Source organism: Nycticebus coucang, chromosome 22 (assembly GCF_027406575.1).
Source record: "Nycticebus coucang isolate mNycCou1 chromosome 22, mNycCou1.pri, whole genome shotgun sequence".
Lineage (NCBI taxonomy): Eukaryota > Metazoa > Chordata > Mammalia > Primates > Lorisidae > Nycticebus > Nycticebus coucang.
The window spans coordinates 11944406-11972132 of NC_069801.1; the positions used below are offsets into that span (position 1 = coordinate 11944406).

A 27727-nucleotide genomic window follows, 5' to 3' on the forward strand; every position below is an offset into this window, starting at 1 on the left:
ACCAAAAAGGATCAAGTGAAGTTTCCATGCCAAGAGAATTACCTGGTAAGAAGGCAAAGCCTTTCCTCTCTTACCTGAAGCCAAGGGTCGGATCCACTCTTTGCTATTTAGGTCAAGTCTCCAAAGGTCATTGAAGGCCGCATTGCAGCTGCTCTGGGTACAGCCTCCAAATACATACATAGACTGATTAGCATCATAATAGCAAGCACCTAGGAAAAAAACATAACACAAGAATGGCTGCTGTTTAGTTTAGTTTTTTTTTTTTTTTTTTTTTTGAGACGGAGCCTCAAGCTGTCGCCATGGGTAGAGTGCCGTAGCATCACAGCTCACAGCAACCTCCAGCTCCTGGGTTTAAGCGATTCCCTTGCCTCAGCCTCCCAAGTAGCTGGGACTATAGGCACCTACCACAATGCCTGGCTATTTTTTGGTTGTAGTTGTCACTGTTGTTTGGCAGGCCCAGGTTAGATTTGAACCCACCAGCTCTGGTGTATGTGGCTGGCACCTTAGCCACTTGAGCTACAAGCGCCGAGCCCTACAACACTTTAACCATAGCCCATATTTTTCAGAGTTAAATTATTGCAAACATTCAGCAACTTTGTTACCAAGTTCCAAAGTGCTAAAACCACCTTCTTAACTTCAGGTTGATAGATATCACATTAACCTTTAAAGCAAGGCCCAAAAGGTAAAAATTTTGTTTCTGAGCACACTAAGCAAATTGGCAATGATGTCATTAAGGCAGTACAATTCCAGCAAGAACACATAAAAATTCAGATTAAGAGTGCTCAAGGAGGGAGATTTCAGCACAGTTATACAATTAATCTAAATCTGCATCATTATCCTCAAGTCCAGGCAAAAATAGTATGTTAAGAGATGCACTATGTCCTCTTACTGTTTTTGTTTTCAAATGGAAATCTAAAGCACAAATGAAACACAATGACAAAAAACAGTTTTAATCAATGCCATTAAGTAACCACACATAAAGACCAATGTGACTGAGGGAATGCAATTTTTATGAATTCCAAAAGGCAGTTAGCTAAAACTCAGAAGTACTATAGTCTTACACTGGTCCCAAAGTAATGGGAAAAAAGCAAGGATCATCAATGTCCCTAGGTATATCCAAAAGCTATAAAGGCATGCTGATTGGTACTGACTAGAAAACCAGAGAAATTAAATTTAAAAAGCACCAATGGGCCGGGCGCAGTACTCATGTCTGTAATCCTAGCACTCTGGGAGGTCAAGGCCAGTGGATTGTTTGAGACCTTGTCTCTACTAAAAATAGAAAACCTGAGGCAAGAGGATCACTTGAGCCCAAGAGTTGGCGGTTGCTGTGAGCTATGATGCTACAGCACTCTACCCAGAGGGAAAGAATGAGACTGTGTCTCAAAAAAAAAAAAAAAAAAAAAAGCACCAATGTCTCCAAGAAAAGCCTTTTTTTTTTTTTTTTTTGAGACCGAGTCTATGTCACACTCAGTAGAGTGCTATGACATCATTGCTCACAGCAACCTCAAACTCTCAAACTCTTAGGCTTAAGTGATTCTCTTGCCTCAGCCTCCCAAGTAGCTGGGACAACAGGCGCCTGCCACAAGGCCCAGCTATTTTTTTGTTGCAATTGCCATTGTTGTTTAGCTGGCCCGGGCCAGGTTCAAACCCGCCAGCCTCAGTGCATGTGGCCAGTGCCGTAACCATTGTGCTATGGGCACTGAGCCTAAGAAGAACCTTTTTGATTAGATGATTACATACACATCACTGGGCAACATTCCTAAGAAAAAAATACAATGACTGCGAAAAGGGCTGATCCCCACAAACCTTGGCAAAGACCAAAAAGCAAAGACAGAGTCTAGACAAGAGGCTCGAGCTCTGTCCTTTGGATAAGATTACCATACTCTTTAAGTCATGCATTTACTATCTTGGATTTCAGGAAGAGGCCCACGCAGAGCTTTTCTTGCTATCCATTTCATGTGTGCTACAGAAAAAAAGATTTCTCAATGTTCACGTGAAACAAATAATTGAGCCTCATATAAAAGGAAGGGAAGGCAGGGCGGTGCCTGTGGCTCAGTGAGTAGGGTGCCGGCCCCATATGCCAAGGGTGGCGGGTTCAAACCCGGCCCTGGCCAAACTGCAACAAAAAAATAGCCGGGTGTTGTGGCGGGCACCTGTAGTCCCAGCTGCTCGGGAGGCTGAGGCAAGAGAATTGCGTAAGCCCAAGAGTTAGAGGTGTGACGCCACGGCACTCTACCCGAGGGCGGTACAGTGAGACTCTGTCTCTACAAAAAAAAAAAAAAAAAGGAAGGGAAGGCCAGGTATGGTGGCTCGTACCTGTAATTCTAGCACTTTGGGAGGCTGAGATAGGAGGATCACTTGAGGCCAGGATTTCAAGACCAGCCTGAGCAATATAGGAAGACCCTGTCTCTACAAAAATTAGTCAAGTGTGGTACCACATGCCTATAGTCCCACGTTCTTGGGAGGGTGAGGCAAGAAGATCACTTGATTCAAGGCGTTGAAGGTTACAGCGAGGTATGATGATGCCATGCACTTTAGCCTAGGCAACAGAGCAAGATCCTGTTACAAAATATTTAAATTTAAGGAAAAAAGGCCAGGCACAGTGCCTTTGGGAGGTCGAGGTGGGTGGACTGCCTAAGCTCAGGAGTTTGAGGACCAGCCTGAGCAAGAGTGAGACGGGGTCTTAAAAAAAAATAGCCAGGCATTGTGGTGGGTGCTATAGTCCCAGACACAAGGGAGGCTGAGGCAAGAGGATCATTTGAGCCCAAGAGTTTGAGGTTGCTGTGAACTATGATGCCACGGCACTCTACCAGGGGCAGGAGCAATATAGTAAGACTTTGTTTCAAAAAAAAAAAGAAAGAAGAAGAAGGAGAAAGGAGAAAAGGAAAAAGAAAAGGAGAAAAAGGGAAAGGGAAAAGAAATTCAGAGACTCACTGCACTAGTGCATATTCATCCAACTTATCTGTGGGTCTAGCTCAGTTTAACACCACCACTGTTCCTGAGATCTCCTCTGAACTCTGGCATTACTTAGTCAAGCTCAGAAAAGGGGAAATGTTATACTATGGACTCAACCAATGTCATACATCATACACCTATGCAGTATATAATCACCTATGTAATATAACCTTTCTGTGAGAATAACTCCTCTTTTCTTAACTCAGCCCACCTTTTAGGCCGTTGGGATACTCCGAGCAGGTGTACTCAAACTTTTTAAACAGGGGGCCAGTTCCCTGTCCCTCACACTGCTGGAGGGCCGAACAATAGTTAAAAAAAAAACAACAAAAAAACTATGAACAAATTCCTATGCACACTGCACATACCTTATTTTGAAGTAAAAAAACAAAACGGGAACAAATACAATCACATCGCCTAATGTGGCCTGCGGGCCATAGTTTGAGGACCCCTGATCTATAGTATGGTGGTTCTCAACCTTCCTAATGCCGCAACCCTTTAATACAGTTCTTCATGTTGTGGTGACCCCCAACCATAAAATTATTTTCATTGCTATTTCATAACTGTAATTTTGCTACTATTATGAATCGTAATGTAAATATCTGATATGCAGGATGGTCTTAGGCAACCCGTGTGAAAGGGTCGTTCAACCCCCAAAGTGGTCATGACCCACAGGTTGAGAACCACTGTGTAGGAAGTCCAAGTCAGAAAATTGGCTGAGTTAAGAGATAATAAAAGCAGTGTGTTTAGTCACTTAAACCCAGTAATTTCAGAAGAAGTAAATCCAAATTATCTGACCTCTAACAATGTGCAATAATGGAGATGCAGGCTTTTCAAATTACCAAAGAAATTAGTGAAAATAGATGTGAAGAAATCAAATGCCATCTAATCATCAGTAGCTCACACCTGCAAAATATTTACTATATCCCCAGAACTCAAAACACACTACAATTGTATATGGAGTATGAGGATCTAAATGGTCTTGCATCTTCCACTAACTCTGTTTGCCTGTAAAAATAATTTCTAATCTATATCTCAATCAGTTTTTTAAGCCACATCCCAAGAAAGCCTATTAAGAAGTCCAGTTCAATTCATAATTGCCAAGTTGTGGAAGCAACCTAAGTGCCTATCGACCCATGAATGGATCAACAAACTGTGGTATACATATACCATGGAATATTATTAAGCCATTAAAAAAGATGGAGACTTTACATCTTTTACATTTACCTGAATGGAGTTGAAATACAGTCTAAGTAAAGTATCGCAAGAATGGAAAAATAAATACCCAATGTACTCCAAACGAATATGAAATCAATATATAAACAATTACATGTTCCTAAGAATAATAAAACACCATTATAGTCCAGTTCAGGGGTAGAGGGAAGCAGGAGGGGGGAGGAGGGAAGACGTATAGCAGAAGGAGGGAGGGCATGAGGCGGGATCCCGCCTAATATACACATTGTGAGCGTGTATAGAACACCCCCCGAGTGAGGGGCTCTCCTACAAATGGAACTTTACTGTGGAAGTGAGAACAATGTAACCTAAATATTTACCCTCATATTTATTTGAATAAAGTTAAAAAAAAAGTCATAGCTGTGTACATTAATGCAATCATGAGGGTACAATGTACTGGTTTTATATACAATTTGAAATATTTTCTTTTTTTTTTTTTTTTTTTGTGGTTTTTGGCCGGGGCTGGGTTTGAACCCGCCACCTCCGGCATATGGGACCGGCGCCCTACTCCTTGAGCCATAGGCGCCGCCCAATTTGAAATATTTTCATCAAACTGGTTAACATAGCCTTCACGGCATTTTCTTAGCTATTGTGTTAAGACATTTATATTCTACATTTAGTAAATTTCACATGTACCCTTGAAGGATGCACTCCATGATTACATTAATGTACACAGCTATGATTTAATATAAAAAAAACAAAAAACAAGTAAAGTCCAATGAAATTTCATTGCTCTGGCTGGGCGAGATGGCTCATGCCTGTAATCCTAGCACTCTGGGAGGCCCAGGCAGGTGGACTGCCTAAGCTCACAGGTTCGAGACCAGCCTAAGCCAGAGCAGGACCTTGTCTCTAAAAAAATATCTTGGCATCATGGTGTGCGCCTATAGTCCCTCCCTTTGGGAGGCTCAGGCAAGAGAATCACTTGAACCCAAGAGTTTGAGGTTGCTCTGAACTATGTCACCACAGCACTCTACCAAGGGTGACAAAGTGAGACTCTGTCTCAAAATAAAAAAAAAGTTATTGCTTATGTCAAATTTGCTAAGAACTGCAACTAACAAAGCATCAAATAAGAAAACATTAGACAAACAAAATGATAATTACTGGAGCCACATTTTAGTCTCCACTAAAGAAGCTCAACTCCAGATATCTGGGTCTCTTTTGACCTATCTTGATCTAAAAATCCTGACAAATGGGGTATTTTAAACTGAACTGAGGCAACTAGTGCTAGGCACGAAAGAACATTCTTCTCCCTTGATAGTCCAGACCTCCAGAACAGAAATTAGCAATGTCCTCTGGTTCTGAAACCATAATTAGTATTCAATATAACAATGTTTAATAAAACAAGTCCATGATTTCATAACTAAAGGAGTCAAGGGCTTGTTTATACCTCCCTGTTCCACATAGATAAATTCTTGGCAGTTGTCTCCTTGGTGTAGCAAAAGAGCATAGTGCCTATATTTTTCAAAGAAGCAGGAAACATTTTTCTTCTCTATTTGGATTGAAAACCCAGGCACAGTTGGGCCCCATGAGATCTTTACCACATGTATTTTAATCCTATACTAAAATAGGGCAATTGGCATTTTCCTGCTTCTCTTTGAGCAAACAAAGACTTCTGGAAGAGGAAGGCACAGCCCAAAGTAGGCAAAGCTAGTGGAAGTAAAATGTCAAGTTTTCACATACTACTATATTTTCAATGACCAGCAGTTAAGTACCAAGTTGGGAGAGGAAAGGAGTCAATTTCGGCAGCTATGTTAAAAACTGAGATAGAATGGAATGAGAAAATAACTATCAATAATTCACTGAAGTATTTTAAGCATCTTATTGAGCTTTGTGTATTGCCTATTTTAAAGATACCTATGTGTTGATCTTAGTAGGGGGTGGGAAGGAAAACCAAACAAGTTCAAAGGAGCTTTTTAAAAAAAATTAAGAATTTGAGCAATTTCCAGTGCTCAAGTAGTCATTTCCCTTTTCCCAAGTTCTCCACCCAAATAGAACATTTTACTCTCAGAACATATAGACCACTGGAATGTACTATATGAAGCTCGTAGTACAGTATGAATACTGGGCTAAGAAATAATATTTAGAATGTTTATTTCAATTACCCAATCTCTTCAAATTTTCTGAAATGGGCTTAAATGCTCCATGAACAGCCATTACAAGATTGTATATCTCAAGTTAATACCTAATAATCACTATTCGAATACAAGTAATGGTCACAATTACACACATAGCAAGCAAACAGTTCTTCACAGTTCTGAATACTATAATCATCTGAAGTGCAAGATCTTCCAATAGTTGCATATTTTCCATAGTGCATGGAGCATTCAATAAATGCTCTCTGAATGAATGGTACACTCCAACTTTTGTACCTTCAGATGTTAAATTATCTTTTGTTTTCCCATTTGTCTCCAGTGAAAGGTCCTAAGACATTTATCCCATGCTTAAAGAGACTTGTCATGTGCCTCACATCTACAAGCCAGGACATATTTGATAAGGTCTGTAATTACATAACTATGGAATAAGCAAGGATGATTATCCAATCTGGGCCTGCTGGCTCCTGCAGGAGCACAATCAGCATTTTGTATGGAACTACTTGACTATATTTGAAGCCTAACACTAAGAAGTTTTCAAAGCATGATGTTGGGGATCCAGTAGACCCCTACATCAATCTGAAAAGGACATCCTACATTAATCAATGTAGGATGATTGATTCACCATGCACACATCAAAAAGCTAGGAAAAATGGCCTGTTTACTATACCTACCTTTTTTGTCCTAGACTTTTACATAGTAAAGATACTGTATTGAGCCTATCTTTGTTGTACTTAAGTCCAAAAAACTTACTAGATATCGAAATTCATTGACTTCAACTATGAATAAAATGGTATAAGGACCTCTAAGTTATGGAGCTTGACTGTTTTGAAGCAGACAACAATCTTGTGAAGGAGACATCATCATCATCCCACCTTTTTACAGCTTGAAACATATTTTACAAGTGTTTCCTCAATCACATTTTTCAGCAACCCTGTGGCTGAGAATTTGTCACACATTATACAGAAGAAGAAATTATGGGTCAGAAGAACTAAGACACTTTCTTTTCAAGTACAAAGTTCTTTCCTTTTCTGCATGTAGTCTCTTTCACACAGATAATAATGATAAAAGACAGATGGTATGAATAAAGTATTCAGGGAATATGAGCAGAGAAAGAAAAGAGCTTAATCTCTACAGCAGGGAATTTTATAACAGTTTGTAAAGAACGTGGCTTTGGCTTTGATATGAGTTTTAGTGGATAGGACACTTTCAGTCAATCAAGAAGGGAAACAACCCAGCTTGGGAGGGGGAGGCAAGAGGATTGCTCAAGCCCAAGAGTTTGAGGTTACTGTGAGCTGCAATGACACCATGGCATTCTACTCAGGGCGACAGAGTGAGACTGTCTCAAAAAAAAATATGGGCAAACAATTATAGTAATGAAAAAGGAATAGGACAGAAGGAAAGGCTGTATGGGAAAATGAAATCAGGGCTTCCAAGCAAAACCATGAAGAAGGGAAGTGTAAGGCACAAAAAGAGGCTCATTTTGGCTGAAGCCCAGCTGTATAAGGATGCATCAATGAGTTATACTGAAAAGGTAAGGTGGAGTCTTGAAACACAGGCGGAGTAGAAACTTCTACATGCAACACAGCCTTTTTGGCTGGTTTATGTTTCAGACGTTCAGTGTTTCCTGATGGGGGCTCTTGTCATTTTGGGCAGAACACTCTTTGTGTGTAGGATTCTTCAAGTCACTGCAGGATATTTAGCATCCCTGGTCCTTGCCTACTAAATGCTTGTAATGCTCTCTAGTCACACAATAAACGATGACCTCACACATTTCCAAAAGCCCTAGGAGGTGCCCTATCCCCAGTTTTAGAGAAAATTGCGAATAGCATCTAGTCCAGGTTTGAAGGAAAAAAGAATGAAGGCAAGAAGACTATTTAGGAGTGCACTGTGATGATTCAGAAAAGATGCAGTAACTAGATCTTAAATTAGGGTAATGGGAAAACAAACGATACGAAGAAGATTGCACAGAGAACAGAATCAACGGGATTTGGCTCTTGTTGAACAAAAGTGGAATAAAGGATGAATCCAAATTTTAAGTTTATGTGACTGAGAATGATGATCACATTAACTAAATGAGGAAAAAGAGAAAAATATGGGAAAGTACTTAGTTCCGCTTCTACCTGACTGAATATGAAATATGTGAGCTGCACAGTGGCTCACACCTGTAATCCTAGCACTTTGGGGACTGAGGAGAGAGGACTGCTTGACAACAGGAGTTTAAGATCAGCTTAGGCAACATAGTAAGACCATTTCTCTACCAAAAATGAAAAATACTAGCCAGGCATGGTGGTAAGCACCTGTAGTCCCAGTTATTTGGGAGGCTAAGTCAGAAGGATCACTTGAACCCAGGAATTAAAGGCTACAGGGAGCTGTGCTTACACCATTACACTCCAGCCCTGGTGACAGAGTAAGACCTTTCTCAAAAATAAACAATAGAATCAGTGAACTTGATGAGTGAAAAAATAAACAAACAAACAAGCATGTTTATCTTTATCCCATTATAAGAATTAGAGGCTCAGCACCTGTAGCTCAAGTGGCTAAAGCACCAGCCACATACAACAGAGCTAATGGGTTCGAATCCAGCCCAGGCCCGCCAAACAACAATGACAACTACAACCAAAAAATAGCTGGGTATTGTGGCAAGCGCCTGTATAGTCCTAGATACTTGGGAGACCGAGGCAAGAGAATTGCTTAAGCCCAGGAGCTGGAGGTTTCTGCGAGCTGTGATGCCATGGCTCTCTACCCAGGGCGACAGCTTGAGGCTCTGTCTCAGAAAAAAAAAAAAAAAAGAATTAGAAATACGTATTTTTAGCCGGGCGTTGTAGTGGGCGCCTGTAGTCCCAGCTACTCGGGAGGCTGAGGCAAGAGAATCGCTTAAGCCCAAGAGTTGGAGGTTGCTGTGAGCTGTGTGAGGCCACGGCACTCTGCCGAGGGCCATAAAAGTGAGACCCTGTCTCTACAAAAAAAAAAAAAAAGAAATACGTATTTTAAGCTCAACATGAGTTGGGGATGAGAAAGAAAACTGAGATCTCAGGAGAAATACGTAACAGAAAGAGGAAGGAACTAAGAAAAGAAATGAAAGGAATTCCTAGTCTGAAAACCATACTTTTTTTCTGTAATGGTATTCTTCAGGGTTTTTTGTTGTTGTTGTTGTTTATCTGAGACAGAGTCTTACTCTGCCACCCTGGGTAAAGTGCTGTGGCATCCTAGCTAATAGCAACCTCAAACTCTCGGGCTCAAGTGATCCCCTTGCCTCAGCCTCCCAACTAGCTGGGACTACAGGCCACAATGCCCAGCTAGTTTCTATTTTTAGTAGAGACAGGGTCTCACTATTGCTCAGGCTGACCTCAAACAATCCACCCACCTCTCAGTCTCCCAAGTGCTAGGATTACAGGTATGAGCCATCGCACCTGGCCATGCTCTTCAGTTTGTCAGTTAGAGCAGAGTACGTACAGACAGATGGAAAGAAAGGAGAGACTGACCAAAAGAGACAACGGGACAGGTGGAGACAATGACACAGACATGTTTTAAAAAGAGAATATCTAGGGCACCATTTTTTGAATTTTAAGACTGAAAAATATTTTAAAATAAAAACGATTATCCAAATCCACTAACCTCTGAGCTTCTGTGGGCTTACTTATTGTACTATCCTTTCCATTTCTCCTTCAAACAACTGTCTCTATTTTGTGCTAATATTAATTTCAAAAGCTAGTTAACTGAGAAATACTTTCCCCTTTTCTCATAAGAAAGCTGAGCTGGCTTGGCACCTATAGCTCAGTGGCTAGGATGCCAGCCACATACACTGGAACTGGCATATTCGAAACCAGCCCAGGCCTGCCAAATGACGACGACAACTGCAACCAAAAAATAGCCAGGCATTGTGGCAGTTGCCTGTAGTCCCAGCTAGTTGGGAGGCTAAGGCAAGAGAATTGCTTAAGCCCAAGAGTTTAAGGTTGCTGTGAGCTGTGACACCATAGCACTCTACCCAGGGCCACTCCGTCTCAAAAAAAAAGAAAGCTGGGCGGTGTCTGTGGCTCAATGAGTAGGGCGCCAGCCCCATATACTGAGGGTGGCGGGTTCAAACCCAGCCCCGGCCAAACTGCAACCAAAAAAAAAAAAAAATAGCCGGGTGTTGTGGCGGGTGCCTGTAGTCCCAGCTACTTGGGAGGCTGAGACAAGAGAATCGCTTAAGCCCAGGAGTTGGAGGTTGCTGTGAGCTGTGTGAGGCCACGGCACTCTACCGAGGGCCATAAAGTGAGACTCTGTCTCTACAAAAAAAAAAAAAAAAAAAGAAAGCTGAGCTAATGCTGTGATAATTGCTCACCCTAGAATATTTCCCAATCTGGTTTCTATTTTGCCTAGACTGATTATATTTCTCTCAAGGTTTAAAACTACTTGTTTTAAAAAGTTTTCGGTCTTTAGAAAACTTATCTACCTCTTACTCAAATTTTCTACAGGTAAGTGAAGTTACCCCTCCCCATCCACAATAAATATTGGGCCTAATATGGACCCTCCTATAATTTCATTAAATACTCTTAGTAAAGGGCCAGGCAAGGTGACTCATGCCTGTAATCCTAGCACTGTGGGAGGCTGAGGCAGGTGGACGCTTAGAGCTCATGAGTTCAAGACCAGCCTGACCAAGAACCAGACCTGGTCTCTAAAAAGTAGCCAGGCGTTGTATCAGGCACCTGTAGTCTCAGTTACTCAGGAGGCTCAGGCAAGAGAACTGCTGGAGCCCAGAAGTTTGAGGTTGCTGTGACCTATGATGGCATGGCACTCTACCCACGGTGACAAAGTAAAACTTTGTCTCAAAAAAAAAAAAAAAAAATACTCTCAGTATTTTCAGTGATTCTCAAAGTCTGTGGACTCCTCAGAACACATGAGACCCTCTCCAAACTATTTTTACATAACAACACTTGCTTTCTTCATAGTGTTAGCACTGGCACTAATAATACAAAAGCAATGGTGAGTAAAACTGATGGAGTCTTAGTATAAATCAAGGCAATGTCACTGAATTATTCTGGTCATCACTGTGTTCTTCAATGTTACACACACACATAGTTTAAAGTAAACAAAAAGTGAGTTCTGATTTTGAGTGCCCATGGATACCCTCCTCTCCAGACATCCAGGAGTCACTCTTTGAGACCCACTGCTCTAAGCAGTTTATTTTATTTATTTATTTATTTTTTGTTTCTTTTTTTTTTTTGAGACAGTCTTACTATGTCACCCTCGGTAGAATGCCGTGGCGTCATAGCTCACAGCTACCTCAAACTCTTGAGCTGAAGCAATTCTCTTGCCTCAGCCTCCCAAGTAGCTGGGACTACAGGCACCCGCCACAGCCCCTAGCTATTTTTTTTTGTTATTGTTGTCATTGTTGTTTGGCAGGCCCTGACTGGGTTTGAACCTACCAGCCCCAGTGTGTGTGGCCAGTGCCCTAACCACTGAGCTACAGTTCTCAACCTTCCTAATGTCGCGACCCTTTAATACAGTTCCTGTGGGTCATGACCCACAGGTTGAGAACCTCTGCTCTAAGCAGTTTATAACAGCAAAAGTAAAAACAGCAGAGAGAGAGAGAACTAAACACACAGCAATAGTTTAACCTATTCCTTTGACCTACTCAGATTCAATTCAAAGACAATGGTAAGTTATAATTCTTTTTTTTTTTTCTTTGAGACAAGAGCCTCAAGCTGTTGCCCTGGGTAGAGTGCCGTAGCATCACAGCTCACAGCAACCTCCAACTCCTGGGCTCAAGTGATTCTCCTGCCTCCGCCTCCCAAGTAGCTAGGACTACAGGCACCCGCCACAACGCCCGGCTATTTTTTGGTTGCAGCCGTCATTGTGGTTTGGCAGGTCCGGACTAGATTCAAACCCGCCAGCTCAGGTGTATATGGCTGGCTGGTACCTTAGCCGCTTGAGCCACAGGCGTCCAGCCAATATAATTCTTTACTGAATTTACTCCTCTGGATACAAGATTATATCTGGGATAGCCAGCCTCTCATAATATTTTATTTATTTATAACTTCACTGTTTAAATTAGTATTTTATAATCAATAACTTTCACCTTCAAAGTTTGCGAGGCTCTAGTCACAGACAGTAGCTGAATATATACTATGTTAAAATAAATAGTCATTCTAGGACTTAGTACTAAAATCCGGCTACTTCCTAAGCAGGATCTTAGAAATACCACATATGCCTTTCCCTTGTTTTCCCCTTACATGTCAGGTGTTTAAAACTCTAACTCTAAGCATAACACCTTAAACTCCTTGGAGTAGAGAAAATGAAAAAGCAGAATATAAAATTATTAACAAAGTGCCTATAACATAATATATTTAGGCTAACACTTTCCTCTAATTCTAGTTATAAAATATAAACTTGCATTTTACATTCTCGTCATTAAACAGATAAAATACATGTCTCAGAGAAGTCTGTGGAAATGTGACCGCAGGCAGGGTGGAATCTGCTTTTACAGTAAATACTTACTGTGTGAGAACCTCTGCGTGATTGGAGTTCCAGGATAAGGATAAGTTCGGCTCTCCCACTGAATGTTTCCCTCCTGGACAGCCTTCATGAAACCATGATAACACTGGTGGGCTACACCTAAAGACAAAAAGAGCAAATGCTTCAGCCTGAACACTTAACTTGTAAATCAATTATTAAAACTGTGTCTTATTGGGCGGCGCCTGTGGCTCAGTCGGTAAGGCGCCGGCCCCATATACTGAGGGTGGCGGGTTCAAACCCGGCCCTGGCCAAACTGCAACCAAAAAATAGCCGGGCATTGTGGCGGGTGCCTGTAGTCCCAGCTACTCGGGAGGCTGAGGCAAGAGAATCACTTAGGCCCAGGAGTTGGAGGTTGCTGTGAGCTGTGTGAGGCCACAGCATACTACCAAGGGCCAGAAAGTAAGACTCCGTCTCTATAAAAAAAAAAAACAAAACTGTGTCTATTAACTATTTTGTCACTTTTATAAGATTTAAGTTTTTTTGAGGAGCTCGAAATTTCTTTGATTTGCATTCAAATAAAGGAAACAAAATCATAGAATTTCAAAACTGGAAGATGCAATTATTTCACTTTACCAAAGTTCAAGAACATTGAACTCAGGGTAACAAAATCAGCTCTCACTGTAACTCCAGTCCCCTTTATATCATGATGTGACCCATCAAGACAACTGGGACATATATTATTATTCCAAAGCAAAGGGGCTCAGAGATAATTTAGCCTTGTGAAAGAGTATGATAGAACAGTACAATAGAACCTCTGTAAGTTGACCACCCAAAGGACTACAACAAAATGGTCAACTGGCCTGTAGTGCATGTCTCGTCTATGAAAATTAAGTCAACTTAAGGAAATGGTCAATGTAGGTAGGTAGTCAAGTATGGGTACATTCCAATACATTCCATAGGTGGAATATAACAAGTACTCAATAAATATCTATAGTTAAGGCTGGACATAGTGGCTTAAACCTGTAATCCCAGCACTTTGGGAGGCTGAGGTGATGGATCACCTGAGTTCAGGAGTTAGAAATCAACCTGAGCAAAAATGAGAACCCCTTCTCCACTAAAAATAGAAAAAATAGCCAGGCCTTGTGGCAGGTGCCTCTAGTCCCAGCTACTAGGAAGGCTGAGGCAAGAGGATCACTTGAGCTCAAGAGTTTGAAGTTTCTGTGAACTGGGATGGCATAGCACTCTATCCAGAGAACACAGTGAGACTCTGTCTCAAAAAAAAAAAAATAAATATCTACAATTAGACCACAGCAATAAAGAATTCTTCATCTTAAATACAGATAACAATTGGCTTAGAATGGATTATGAAGTGATGAATGTATGATTAAATAGAATCCCTCCCTCCTTTCTTTCTTTGAGACAGAGTCTCACTCAGGTCCTCTGGGTAGAGTGCCATGGTGTCATAGTTCATAGCAACCTCAAACTCATGGGCTTGAGGAATCCTCTTGCCTCAGCCACTCAAGTAGCTGGAACTATAGACATCCCCCACAATGACCAGCTAGCTTTTCTATTTTTAGTTGAGAGGGGTCCCAGGAGTTGAAAGCTTATATCCAGCCTGGAGCGGTGGCTTACACCTGTGATCCCAGCACTCTGGGAGGCCATGGTGGGTAGATTGCCTGAGCTCATGAGTTCGAGACCAGCCTGAGTAAGAGTGAGACCTGTGGCTCAAGGAGTAGGGCACCGGTCCCATATGCCGGAGGTGGTGGGTTCAAACCCAGTCCCGGCCAAAAAAAAAACCACACACACACACAAAAAAGAGTGAGACCCCATTTCTAAAAATAGCAAGGCATTGTGGTGGGCACCTAGAAGTCCCAGCTACTTGGGAGGCTGAGGCAAGAGAATTGCTTGAGCTCGAGAGTTTAACGTTGCTGTGAGCTGTGATGCCACAACACTCTACTGAGGGTGACAAAGTAAAACTCTTTCTTAAAGGAAAAAAAAAGAGAAAAGAAAATGTAGTGTTGGCTCGGCGCCTGTGGCTCAAGCAGCTAAGGCGCTAGCCACATATACCTGAGCTGGTGGGTTCGAATCCAGCCTGGTGGGCCTGCCAAACAACAATGACGGTTGCAACCAAAAAATAGCCGGGTGTTATGGTGGGTGCCTGTAGTCCCAGCTACTTGGGAGGCAGAGGCAGGAGACTCGCTTGAGCCCAGGAGTTGGAGGTTGCTGTGAGCTGTGATGCTACAGCACTCTACCCAGGGCAACAGCTTGAGGGCCTGTCTCAAAAAAAAAAAAAATGCAGTGTTAGGGCGGTGCCTGTGGCTCAGTGGGTAGGATGCCAGCCCCATATACCGAGGGTGGTGGGTTCAAACCCAGCCCCGGCCAAACTGCAACAAAAAAATAGCCGGGCGTTGTGGCGGGTGCCTGTAGTACCAGCTACTCCGGAGGCTGAGGCAAGAGAATCGCCTAAGCCCAGGAGTTGAAGGTTGCTGTAAGCTATGTGAAGCCACAGCACTCTACAGAGGGCGACAAAGTGAGACTCTGTCTCTCCAAAAAGAAAAAGAATGCAGTGTTAATTTTCAAAAACTAAATTTTGTAAGAATGCTTTATAAAGCATTCTTCATCTTAAATATAGATAATAATTGGCTTAGAATGAATTATGAAGTGATGAATACATGATTAAATAGAATTCATCACAATACATTTAAGGAAGAAAACAGAAAATGAAATTGGCAATCTAAAAATAAACCATTCTTGAGCTAGCCACTGTAGTTCAGTGGTTAGCATGCTGGGCCCATATACCAGGGGTGGCGAGTTTGAGCCTTGCCTGGGCCCGATAAATAAAGATAAAAATAAACCATTCAATGAAATTTGAAATAAACTTTTCTCCTTTCCACAATACCTTTGATAAGTCGATACCACTGTTTGCAGACAAGGGCTGCAGTTTTGTGTTCCTGGTATGGTGACAGAAAGGACAGGATATACTCTAAAACTTCTTCTGGCAGCTCTGACATGGACCTATTATGTCTAGTCTCCTCAACCTCCAATAATGGGCGGGGCTCCTCATCTTGTTCCATTGTCCCTTCCAGCACAGTTTCTTCTTGGTCCACAGCCATGAAACTGTCATCTTCACTGTCCGAGGAGCTGGCCATGACATTCCACTTGACAGCTATAGTAGGTAAGAAACAAACATCAGTATTCAACTGTAGATGCTTAGAAACATTCAGGCATGTGTATTCAAGCTTTTCATATCCCCCCCCAGTATGAAAATCTGCTTTCCAGCACTTTCCCATACTAGCTGTGCACCACCTTAATTTGACAGGTATAAGATATCTCTGAAATATTCTGATTACATTTTTCTCCACTGAACCAAAAGCTAAGTTCTAGTATAACTATAAAAATGAAAGTTTGTTTTCCAATAATTCCTCTAGTTCAAGGATCTGACAGATAGACATCAAAGGGAATAGCAGCTAGCCTCCTTGGCCAGTAACAAGGATGAAGACCTCAAACTTCAAAGGAAAAACTAACTCTGGATCCTGCCAAGAGTAATAAGAATATTCTGAAGCACCTGCAATCCTAGCACTCTGGGAGACCAAGGCGGGTGGATTGCTTGAGCTCACAGGTTCAAGACTAGCCTGAGGCAGAGCAAGACCCCGTCTCTACTAAAAATACAAAACACTGAGGCAAGAGGATCACTTGAGCCCAAGAGTTGGAGGTTGCTATGAGCTCTGATGTCACCATGGCACTCTACCCAGGGCGACTTGACACTCTGTCTCAAAAAAAAAAAAGTATTCTGAAGATACGGGTTAAGAAAAGAAATAACAGGGCGGCGCCTGTGGCTCAGTGAGTAGGGCGCCGGCCCCATATGCCGAGGGTGGCGGGTTCAAACCCAGCCCCGGCCAAACTGCAACAAAAAAATAGCCGGGCGTTGTGGCGGGCGCCTGTAGTCCCAGCTGCTCGGGAGGCTGAGGCAAGAGAATCGCGTAAGCCCAAGAGTTAGAGGTTGCTGTGAGCCGTGTGACGCCACGGCACTCTACCAGAGGGCGGTACAGTGAGACTCTTGTCTCTACAAAAAAAAAAAAAAAAAGAAAAGAAATAACAGTCTTGGCTGAGGAGGGCAAATTGCTTGAGCTCAGGAGTTCGAGACCAGCCTGAACAAAATCAAGACACTACCTTTACTAAAAATAGAAAAATGAGCCAGGGGTAGTGGTGCATTCCTGTAGTCCCAGCTACCTGGGAGGCTGAGGCAAGAGGATTGCTCAAGAATTTGAGATTACTATGAGCTATGAGAATGCCACGGCATTCTAACCAGAGGAACACAGTGAGACTGTCTCAAAAAACAAATAAAAAACTATGGTACATGGGCGGTGCCTGTGGCTCAGTCGGTAAGGCGCCGGCCCCATATACCGAGGGTGGTGGGTTCAAACCCGGCCCCGGCCAAACTGCAACAAAAAAATAGCCGGGCGTTGTGGCAGGCGCCTGTAGTCCCAGCTACTCGGGAGGCTGAGGCAGGAGAATCGCTTAAGCCCAGGAGTTGGAGGTTCCTGTGAGCTGTGTGAGGCCACGGCACTCTACCGAGGGCGATAAAGTGAGACTCTGTCTCTACAAAAAAACAAACAAACAAAAAAAAAACTATGGTACATTCATGCAATGAAATATTATACAGCAAAGAATAAGTATACATATATGAATAAATGTCTGAAACATAATATCAAGCAAAAAAGACAGACGAGAACATACTACATGATTATACTTCTATCAAGCTCAAAATCAGGCAAAATTAATTTATGCCGTTAGAAGTAAGGACAGTGGTTACATAACCACTGTAGGATTCTGAGGTACTGCTAAAGAGTTATGTTTCCTATTTAGGCATAGGTTACACAGATGTGTTCTGACTGTGAACAATTCAACTGAGCTGAATATTTGAGTATTTATGCACTTCTTTAAAAGTTTACCAAAATAGGGAGGCGCCTGTGGCTCAGTGAGTAGGGCGCCAGCCCCATATGCCAAGGGTGGCGGGTTCAAACCCAGCCCCGGCCAAACTGCAACAAAAAAATAGCCGGGCGTTGTGGCGGGCGCCTGTAGTCCCAGCTGTTCGGGAGGCTGAGGCAAGAGAATCGCGTAAGCCCAAGAGTTAGAGGTTGCTGTGAGCCGTGTGACGCCATGGCACTCTACCCGAGGGCGGTACAGTGAGACTCTGTCTCTACAAAAAAAAAAAAAAAGTTTACCAAAATAAACCATTGACTTCCAGTAGAGATATTATAAATAATATTTTACTTCTTCCTTGTGTTTATCTGTATTCCCTAAATTTTCTAGGAAGAGCATTATGCTTCCTTTTTTTGTTTCTTTTTTTTTGAGACACTGTCTTATGTTGTCACCCTCGGTACAGTGCCATGGTGTCATAGCTGACAGCAACCTCAAACTCTTGGGCTTGAGAAATCTGTTTGCCTCAGCCTCCCAAGTAGCTGTGGTTACAGGTACCTGCCATAACACCCAGCTAGATTGTCTATTTTTAGTAGTGATGGGGTCTTGCTCTTGCTTAGGCGATCCTCCGCCTCAGCGTCCCAGAGTGCTAAAATTAAGCTGTGAGCCACCACACCTAGATAAAAGAGCATTATGTTAAAACATACACATAGAGGCAGACAATTCATTTACACCACTCATGCTGTTACATGCAAAGCCTGAGGTAAAAAAATAGTAAAATTAAGGAAATACGATGATTTTTGTAAGAATTGTGATACAGGGGCGGCGCCTGTGGCTCAGTGAGTAGGGCACCGGCCTCATATACCAAGGATGGCGGGTTTGAACCTGGCCCCAGACAAATGGCAACAACAAAAAAAGCCAAGTGTGTGGCAGGCGCCTGTAGGCCCAGCTACTGGGGAGGCTGAGACAAGAGAATCGCCTAAGCCCAAGAGCTGGAGGTTGCTGTGAGCCGAGGGCAATAAAGTGAAACTCTGTCTCTAAAAAAAAAAAAGGAAAAGCAAAAAAAAAAAGAATTGTGATACAGGTTATGTTCTCCAGGAAGCAATGCTAAATATAATCCAGAATGAAAAGGTCTACTAGGAAGTAGCTTCTGTTAGAAGTGTAGAAGCAGCAGGATTGGGTGGGAGGAGCCATCAGACCACCATGCAAACCTGACAAAACCTGTCCAACAGAGAGCTCAGGAGCAAAGATGGCCAGTTAGAGGAATCTAGCACTGGGAGGAAAGGTCAAGGCTCTTACATCACTCAAAACCCCAAAGTATATTTCAAGATCACTTTTCTCTTTCTATCACAGTAGAACCTCTGTAAGTTGACCACTCGAAACTTAATAAATTGGTCAACATATGGAGGTGGTCAACATAATGAACTAGACCTACTATACTGGTATGTACATATGATGCATTTTCTATGAAATTAAGTCAACTTAAGAAAGTTGTCACTGGGTGGCGCCTGTGGCTCAGTCAGTAAGGCGCCGGCCCCATATACCGAGGGTGGTGGGTTCAAACCCGGCCCCGGCCAAACTGCAACCAAAAAATAGCCGGGCATTGTGGTGGGCGCCTGTAGTCCCCTACTCGGGAGGCTGAGGCAGGAGAATCGCCTAAGCCTAGGAGTTGGAGGTTGCTGTGAGCTGTGTGAGGCCACGGCACTCTACCCGAGGGCCATAAAGTGAGACTCTGTCTCTACAAAAAAAAAAAAAAGAAGGTTGTCACTGTAAGGAAATGGTTAACTATGGAGGTTCTACTATATGAAGTAAAAAGACCAAGGTGATGACCAATATATGCAATAGGGCAACCTTTGGTGTAAGAAAGAATATATGTAGATATTTGCTTATTTTTGCAAAAAGAAAACATAAATGGACAAAACAAACGCTAATAAAAATTAGGAGGATGGTCTAAGCATCAGCCATGTGATGATCCTGGCAATTCCTCCTCATGGTCCCCGCTCTAAAGCAGCAGTAGTTATTTGAGGTGGTGGCCCTCCTTCATATTCTTAAAGTTCTGGTAATACCATTCTCTCCTTTTTATTCCCCCCAACCCTTGAGGTGAAAGTTTCACAGTACAGTTACTAACTCTAAGTTACCCTACTTCCATAGTTTAGATATGGTTTATTCATTCCCATATAAATTTACGTTGAAATTTAATCCCTAGTGTGAGGTTGTTAAGAGGTGGGGCCTAGTGGAAAATGCTTGGGTTATGGGGGCAAACTCCTTTATGATTGGCTTGGTACTATTACAGAAGTAGTGAGTTCTGGCTCTCTGAGACTGGATCACCTATCGGGGAACAGATTAGTTCCTGGGAAAGTGAGTTGTTATAAGGCCAGAACATCCTTCAGGTCTTTCCCTGTTCTTCTCTTTTGTCCTTCTCTGTCATGTTATGACACAGTAGGAAAGGCCTTGTCAGAAGCCAGGGCCAGGCCCTTGAACTTGTCAGTGTGAACAACAAGGAGCTAAATAAACTTCTTTTCTTTATAAATTACCCAGTCTCAGGTGTTCTTTTACAGCAACACAAAAACAGACTAAGATACACACCCTACTCTTTCTTGCTTTTTTTTTTTTTTTTGCAGTTTTTGGCCGGGGCCAGGTTTGAACCGGCCACCTCCGGGATGTGGGGCTGGTGCCCTACTCCTTTGAGCCACAGGCGCTGCCCTGCTCTTCTGTATTACACAAATGTAATCAACCCCCTGTATTAAGTCTCCCCTGAAATATCTAGTAGTTTTCCAGTTTTGGTCTAGATCCTGATGGATATTATGCTCTAAGGATAAAATCAGCCATAGTGGCTCACACCTATAATCTTAGCTGGGAGGCAAGAGGATTGCTTGGGCTCAGGAGTTTAAGACCAGCATGAGTAAGAATAAGACCCTATCTCTACTAAAAATAGAAAAACCAGCCATAGGAAAATAGTAGGGTGTTATGGCAGGTGCCTGTAGTCTCCACTACTCAGGAGGCTGAAACAAGAGGATCTCTCGAACCCAAGAGTTTGAGGTTGCTGTGAGCCATGATGCCAGGACACTATACCAAGGGTGACAAAGTGAGACTGTCTCAAAAAAAAAAACAAAACAGGGCGGCGCCTGTGGCTTAGTGAGCAGGGCGCCGGCCCCATATACCGAGGGTGGCGGGTTCAAACCCGGCCCCGGCCAAACTGCAACAAAAAAATAGCCGGGTGTTGTGGCAGGCACCTGTAGTCCCAGCTACTCGGGAGGCTGAGGCAGGAGAATCGCCTAAGCCGAGGAGTTGGAGGTTGCTGTGAGCTGTGTGACGCCACGGCACTCTACCGAGGGCGATAAAGTGAAACTCTGTCTCTACAAAAAAAAAAACAAAACAAAATAAAGCAAAACAAAAATTCGAAGGATGAAAAAGAACTACAGGTTGAATTCTGTAGTGGCTCACACCTATAATGCTAGCACTTTGGGAGGCCAAGGTAGGAGGATTGCTTGAGGTCGAGTTCAAAACAAGCTTAAGCAACTTAGTGATACTCCATCCCTACAAAAATAAAAATAAAAATTAGCCAGACATGTGCCTATAGTCCCAGCTACTGGGTAGGCTGAGGCAGGAGAATTGCTTAAGCCCAGAAATTTGAGGTTGCAGTGAGTTATGATCACACTACTGCCTTCGTGTCTGGGCAACAAAGTGAGACCCTGTCTCAAAAAAAAAGAAAAAGAGAGAGAACTGCAAAGAAATCTTAAATTTGTCTCTCTGATTTTGTTAATAGTAATACTGATATGCTATTTTATTATTTATTTTTGACACAGAATCTCACTCTGCCACCCTTGGTAGATGCCCTGGCGCCATAGCTCACAGCAACCTCAAATTCTTAGGCTCCAGTGATCCTTTTGCCTCGACCGCCTAAGTAGCTGGGACTACAGGCGCCTGCCACCAACACCTGGCTAGTTTTAGATATGCGGGTCTCACTCTTGCTTAGGCTGGTCTCGAACTCGTGAGCTCAGGCAATCCACCCACCTCGGCCTCCCAGAGTGCTGAGATTACAGGCGTGAGCCACTGCACCCAGCCTGATCCTCCATTTTTAAATCTTCTTATATATATGTAGGAAAGCAAATAAATGTTAACACTATTAAAACCAAAATTTTAAGTGTAAGAGACAAAGGAAAAAACTTGTAATATGTTAAAATTCAAATGTAATATCTACATAAAGTTTTGATTTCTAATTAACATATTTTCTGGTTCTGGCTGGGTGCCTGTGGCTCAAGTGGCTAAGGCGCCAGCCACATACACCTGAGCTGGCAGATTCGAATCCAGCCCGGCCCACCAAACAACAATGATGGCTGCAACCAAAAAATAGCCGGGCTTTGGGGCAGGCACCTATATTCCCAGGTACTTGGGAGGTGGAGGCAGGAGAATCACTTGAGCCCAGGAGTTGGAGGTTGCTGTGAGCTGTGATGCCACAGTACTCTACCCGGGGCAACAGCTTGAGGCTCTGTCTCAAACAAACAAACAAAAACATATTTTCTGGTTCTACCTAGTAAAAAAACCTAGAAAAAGAAAATAAAATATGGGCGGCGCCTGTGGCTCAGTGAGTAGGGCGCCGGCCCCATATGCCGAGGGTGGCGGGTTCAAACCTCAGCCCCGGCCAAACTGCAACCAAAAAATAGCCGGGCGTTGTGGCGGGCGCCTGTAGTCCCAGCTACTCCGGAGGCTGAGGCAAGAGAATCGCTTAAGCCCAGGAGTTGGAGGTTGCTGTGAGCCGTGTGACGCCACGGCACTCTACCCGAGGGCGGTACAGTGAGACTCTGTCTCTACAAAAAAAAAAAAATAAAATAAAATATAAAAGCCGGGCGTTGTGGCGGGCGCCTGTAGTCCCAGCTGCTCGGGAGGCTGAGGCAAGAGAACCGCGTAGGCCCAAGAGTTGGAGGTTGCTGTGAGCCGTGTGACGCCACGGCACTCTACCCCAGGGCGGTACAGTGAGACTCTGTCTCTACAAAAATAAATAAATAAATAAATAAATAAATAAATAAAGTAAAATATAAAAACCTAGAAAATCATGAAGATCCCATAGCAACGACTATCTCTTGCACGCAGAAGTTGGTTTCTAATGACACTAGGGCACTGGGGCTTCTTAGAAAAATGACTGATTTCACTTCAAGGACAGAGAATGCCAGCTTGTGACACAAAACAAGGAGATACTCAAAGACCAATGGGGACATGTCAAAAGGACACAATACTTATGGATGCTTTTACTGGCCAAATTTCAGTGTCAGCAAGACAAATGGCTACAACTAAGCATAAAATAATGAATAAATTAAAATCCATGTGCCTACAGTGATACAGAGAGTAACAAAGAAACTTAATTGGCTGGCACAGAGGCTCATGCCAGTGGCTCACGCCTGTAATCCCAGCACTCTAGGAGGTCAAGGCAGGTATATTACTTGAGCTCAGGAGTCTGAAACCAGTCTGAGCAAGAGCAGGACCCTGTCTCCACTAAAAATAGAAAAACTAGCCAGACATAGTGGTGCACATGCCTATTGTTCCAGGTACTTGGGAGGCTGAGACAAGAGAATTACTCAAACTCAAGACTTTTAAGTTGTTGTGAGCTATGATGACGCCATGGCACTCTACTCAGGGTGACAAAGTGAGAAGTTAAGACTCTTTCCTCTCTCTTTCTCAAAAGAAAAAAAAAAAAAATTCTAAAGGCACATTAGCCAGGTGGGGTGGCTCACGCCTCTAATCCTAGCACTCTGGGAGGCTGAGGCAGGTGGATTGCTTGAGCTCACAAGTTTGAGACCAGCCTGACCAAAAAAGCAAGATGCCTCTACTAAAAAAAAAAAAAACTGAGGCAAGATGATCACTTTAGCCCAAGTTAGAAGTTGCTGTGAGCAATGGCGCCACGCACTCTACCCAGGGTGACAGCTTAAGACTATGTCTCAAAAAAAAGTACATTACCCCTAAAACTAAAACTTGTTTGCCTTTACAGAAATTAAATGAACTACTTCAAATCTATTATTACTAGAAGAGAAAATGTTGCCATCTAAGGTACTGTTCAGAATAGTAGAATTTTACAGGTGACTGTTGTTTTTTCTAATACCTATGTATTTATCAGATGTACATAGTATACATATATAAACACACGTGTGAGTATGGCTCTATATCAAAGCATCACAAGATACTTTTATCTTTGAAGCAAAACATACAGCAGCAACACTGGAAATAAAAAATTGACAGTGTCTTACTCTATCACCCCAGATAAGGTGGAGTACAGTGGTATCATCATAGCTCACTGCAACTTCAAATTCCCAGGTTCAAGCAATCCTCCCACCTCAGCATCCTAATTAGCTGGGACTATAGGCCAACACTACCATACTTAGCTAATTTTGCTATTTTTCTTGCAGAGACAGGGGTCTCACTATGTTGCTTAGGCTGGTCGTGAACCCCAGGCCTCAAGCAATCCTCCTGCCTTGGCCTCCCAAAGTGCTAGAAGAGAAACGAGCTACCACTCCCAACCTGGAAAAAATTAAATTAGATGTTTAGAAGAAAACTTTATAAATTCAAAAGTGGAAATTTATTATAGAAGAATCAAATTCAAATCAAATTTGCTCTCTAATGCATGAATAATTTTACAAGGCTTTTAGGAAAATGTCACAGGAAGCAACTTTAAAAATAAGGTGTATTGGCTCGGCGCCTGTGGCTCAAGCAGCTAAGGCGCCAGCCACATACACCTGAGCTGTCAGGTTCAAATCCAGCCTGGGCCCGCCAAACAACAATGACGGCTGCAACCAAAAAATAGCCAGGTGTTGTGGCGGGCACCTGTAGTCCCAACTACTTGGGAGGCAGAGGGAGGAGACTCACTTGAGCCCAGGAGTTGGAGGTTGCTGTGAGCTGTGATGCCACAGCACTCTACCCAGGAGGACAGCTTGAGGCTCTGTCTCAAAAAAAAAAAAAAAAAGGTGTATTATAAGCTTAATACTGGGCAATGTTTAAATGATTTGTCTATAGGTTATATCTTTGTACATGTAGTAAACTGTCACAATGTGTAAAATGAAAACGTCACCCTCACTTTTACGTCAGTCACAACCTTAGGGCATCCATTTTTAGTTAAAATACTGATGGCACATGTTCAGATAATAACTGTGGTATGTTAAGATTCTACTCAATACAAAAATTTATTAAGTTTTACAACGTAGGTAAAAACATGCTACATTCATTATGAAACAACTACGGCACTAGAGTGTATGATGCATATTCAGACACAGAAGTTTAGTATCAGAGATACGTAAGTAACCCCAAACCTCCTAAATAGATTCTATAAAATATTTCAGCAGGATTCTGACTTAAGCTGTCAGCTTCACATCAAAATGAATTCTGACTTTCTCATTCTATTTATTACTGGGAAAAAAGGAGACAATACTAATAATCACCTATAGTCAATACTGTAAGGCACGGCAACTAAACATTTACTGTATTAACGTGATCAAATTAAATGTACAATTCCTCTTGTGCTAGTCTACAAAACAAAAACAAAAAATTATCATCATGCTAAAGCTGTCACCACTTAGTAATCTGAGATATTTTCATTGCAGCTGCAATGTTTGTGTTTATTGGTTGTGCATATGATTCACTCAGAAAGGTTCTCCCAAGACTGTTGGATTTGGGGGAATGCAGAAACCATAACTGGGGCATACTGTGTGGGAAGTGTCAAGACAGTGAATGAATAAAAGGGAAAAGAGAATTTTTTGAAGTTTTTATAAAAAGCAAGTCACTCACAAAAGGCAAACTTTGCAGAACAGGAAAGGGTGGAAAAAAGCTATACCAGCCCAAAGAAGCCTTCCTCAACTCTCTTGGTTGGTTCAGTGCACTTCTTATACTACGATATGCTTAAAGGGTTCCCTTGTCTGCCTCCCCAACCAGACTATAGGCAACTTCAGACCAAAAGCTGTCTTGTTTTACAATCTTACTTCCCAAAATGTCTAGCACAGAAAAGGCCTTTTCTTTCTTTTTTTTTTTTTTGTGGTTTTTGGCCGGGGCTGGGTATGAACCTGCCACCTCCGGCATATGGGACTGGCGCCCTACTCCTTGAGCCACAGCGCCGCCCAGAAAAAGCCTTTTCAATAAGGGGTTCATAAAATAGGCATAATCAATCTTATCCTTACTTTACATTTTACAAAACACTTTCACAAACAGTATCTTTTCTGATCCACATAACAATCTTGTGAAGCGGGAAGGGCATTATTTAACCAAACGGTTTCTGGTTTTATAAAGAGTTGTTAATTCATTCACTAAAACAACCCTAAAATCAGAAAGGCCATCACATATTTGTTCTTCTTTGAGATAGTTTCTCCTTGAAACCTAAATATTCTCATAAAACTCAAAGGTTTTTCTAGTATTTTCTTTGCTTGCTCTTCATAATAGGTAGAAATAATTACACAGCTCTAAATCTTAAGGAAAAGTTTAAACTACCTAAAGCAGTATTAAATAAAGGCCTTTTTAGAAACAAGACATTAAGAAGAAGCATCCTAAACTATTTTTCCTGATTCTGTTCTTTTTGTAACTGAGAGAGGTAAGGAAGTGCAAAAGCCAAAATGCTGTACAGAAAATGATGTCATGGATGTCATGAAGTTGCAGCAATACCTGACGATGATTTAGCACAACAATGCAACATATTATGCCAAGAAGCATAATGTCAAACCACCAGGACATTTTACTGCATTAATTTCAAGACTCTTTATTAGCAAATTGATATGCAAAGTGGCTCTCCAATTTTCTATCACAGAGAAGTTGCTGGTTCAGGCTTACATTTTAGAAAAGACACAAAGAAAATCTATAAATTTCTATGGAAAAGTTTAAAAATAGAAAAGGAAAAAATAGTCAAAGAATGAGCTAATGTTAAATTAAAAAGCTGCCACTTTAACAACTAAAAGCTTTTTGAAGAACACAACACACTCAAGGACCAATGTAAATAGGATAATATAACAATACTGGGCCTGTCAAAAGCAGTTACTAGGTATAAAGTAAGAAATTACTTTCAATCAGATTACACACTTGAATACTCTCAAAGTTAGCAAATTGACAAAGAGCATCACTAGTCACTGTAAGAGCTACAGACTAAAGTCTAAACGTTCAATTCTAAATGATGGTATTTCCTCCCAAATTCTCCTCGTTCCTTTAAATCCATGATGTCATCATTCTTAAGCAAAATCAATTTGTTACAAAAGGTATTCATTGTGTTCAAGTGAAAGCAATTGCCTCAACAATTCCCTACAGCACAATCCTAACTGAAGGCATCACTCTTCAAGGAAGAGACCACAGGCTTCAATCCGGCTTTCCCACACCAGAGTAAGTCAAAGTCTCAAGCTTAGCATGTGAATAACAGAAAGTTGTTCTTAAAAAGGAATTAACAAGCACAGTACAATGTCCCTGCCCACATGTGAAAACTGGTAAGGTGTCTGAATCTTCATCTAGATCGATCAGAATCCCACCACAGAAAAATCCAGACTTTGACAATTAAGAAATGAAGCATTTATTCACACACCCCCACCCCCAAATCGGAAGATTTAACAGACAAAGCAATTGGGCTTTCCAAAGCGCTGAAGTGACTCGGCTGAGACTATCGAGAACTCACAATTGTTTTCTCTTCGTCCACAAATTCGTTCTCACCCTCCACCTTTGCACACAATTCTCACCCGGGGAAATCTTCCACAGTTACAGCGTGGACTGCCGTCTCAGGCAAGGAGATCTGCAGCTCCATTTCTCTAGGGAACACTCAACAAGCGAGGGGATGGGAAAAGCTGCTAGTGTTTTTATTTCGCAAACCGACTCCAAAATCATCCCTTTGCAGCTGCAGCTTCAGAAATGCTGGCCCCTAGCCGCAGCCCCAGTTTTGGAAGGCACCCCACTCTGGCTTCTCTCGCCAGGAGTTACAGGTTTGGGGGTTGGCTGAAAGATTATAGTATACCCTAAAGCTATCCCTTCCCTGCCACACACCCCTTCGTGGCCCCGAAAGGACGAGAACCGCCCTGCTGAGGCGAGAAGACGGGTTCGCTCCCATTCCAAGGGCTGGCTGCAAAGGGGCTCGCCTCCTCCTCGCC

General features: G+C 42.4%; 1 protein-coding gene across 1 annotated transcript in view; it reads right to left on the reverse strand.

The window, feature by feature from the left end:
- Positions 1-27727, reverse strand: part of FBXO42 (F-box protein 42) — a 68456-nt gene that overhangs the window by 40356 nt on the left and 373 nt on the right. Inside the window, exons 2-4 of the mRNA XM_053575091.1 lie at positions 15616-15882; positions 12759-12875; positions 75-209 (exon numbers count right to left, since the gene is read on the reverse strand). Coding sequence (XP_053431066.1) covers positions 75-209; positions 12759-12875; positions 15616-15865 — 502 coding nt within the window. The 5' untranslated portion in view covers positions 15866-15882. The remainder of the gene's footprint in view (positions 1-74; positions 210-12758; positions 12876-15615; positions 15883-27727) is intronic.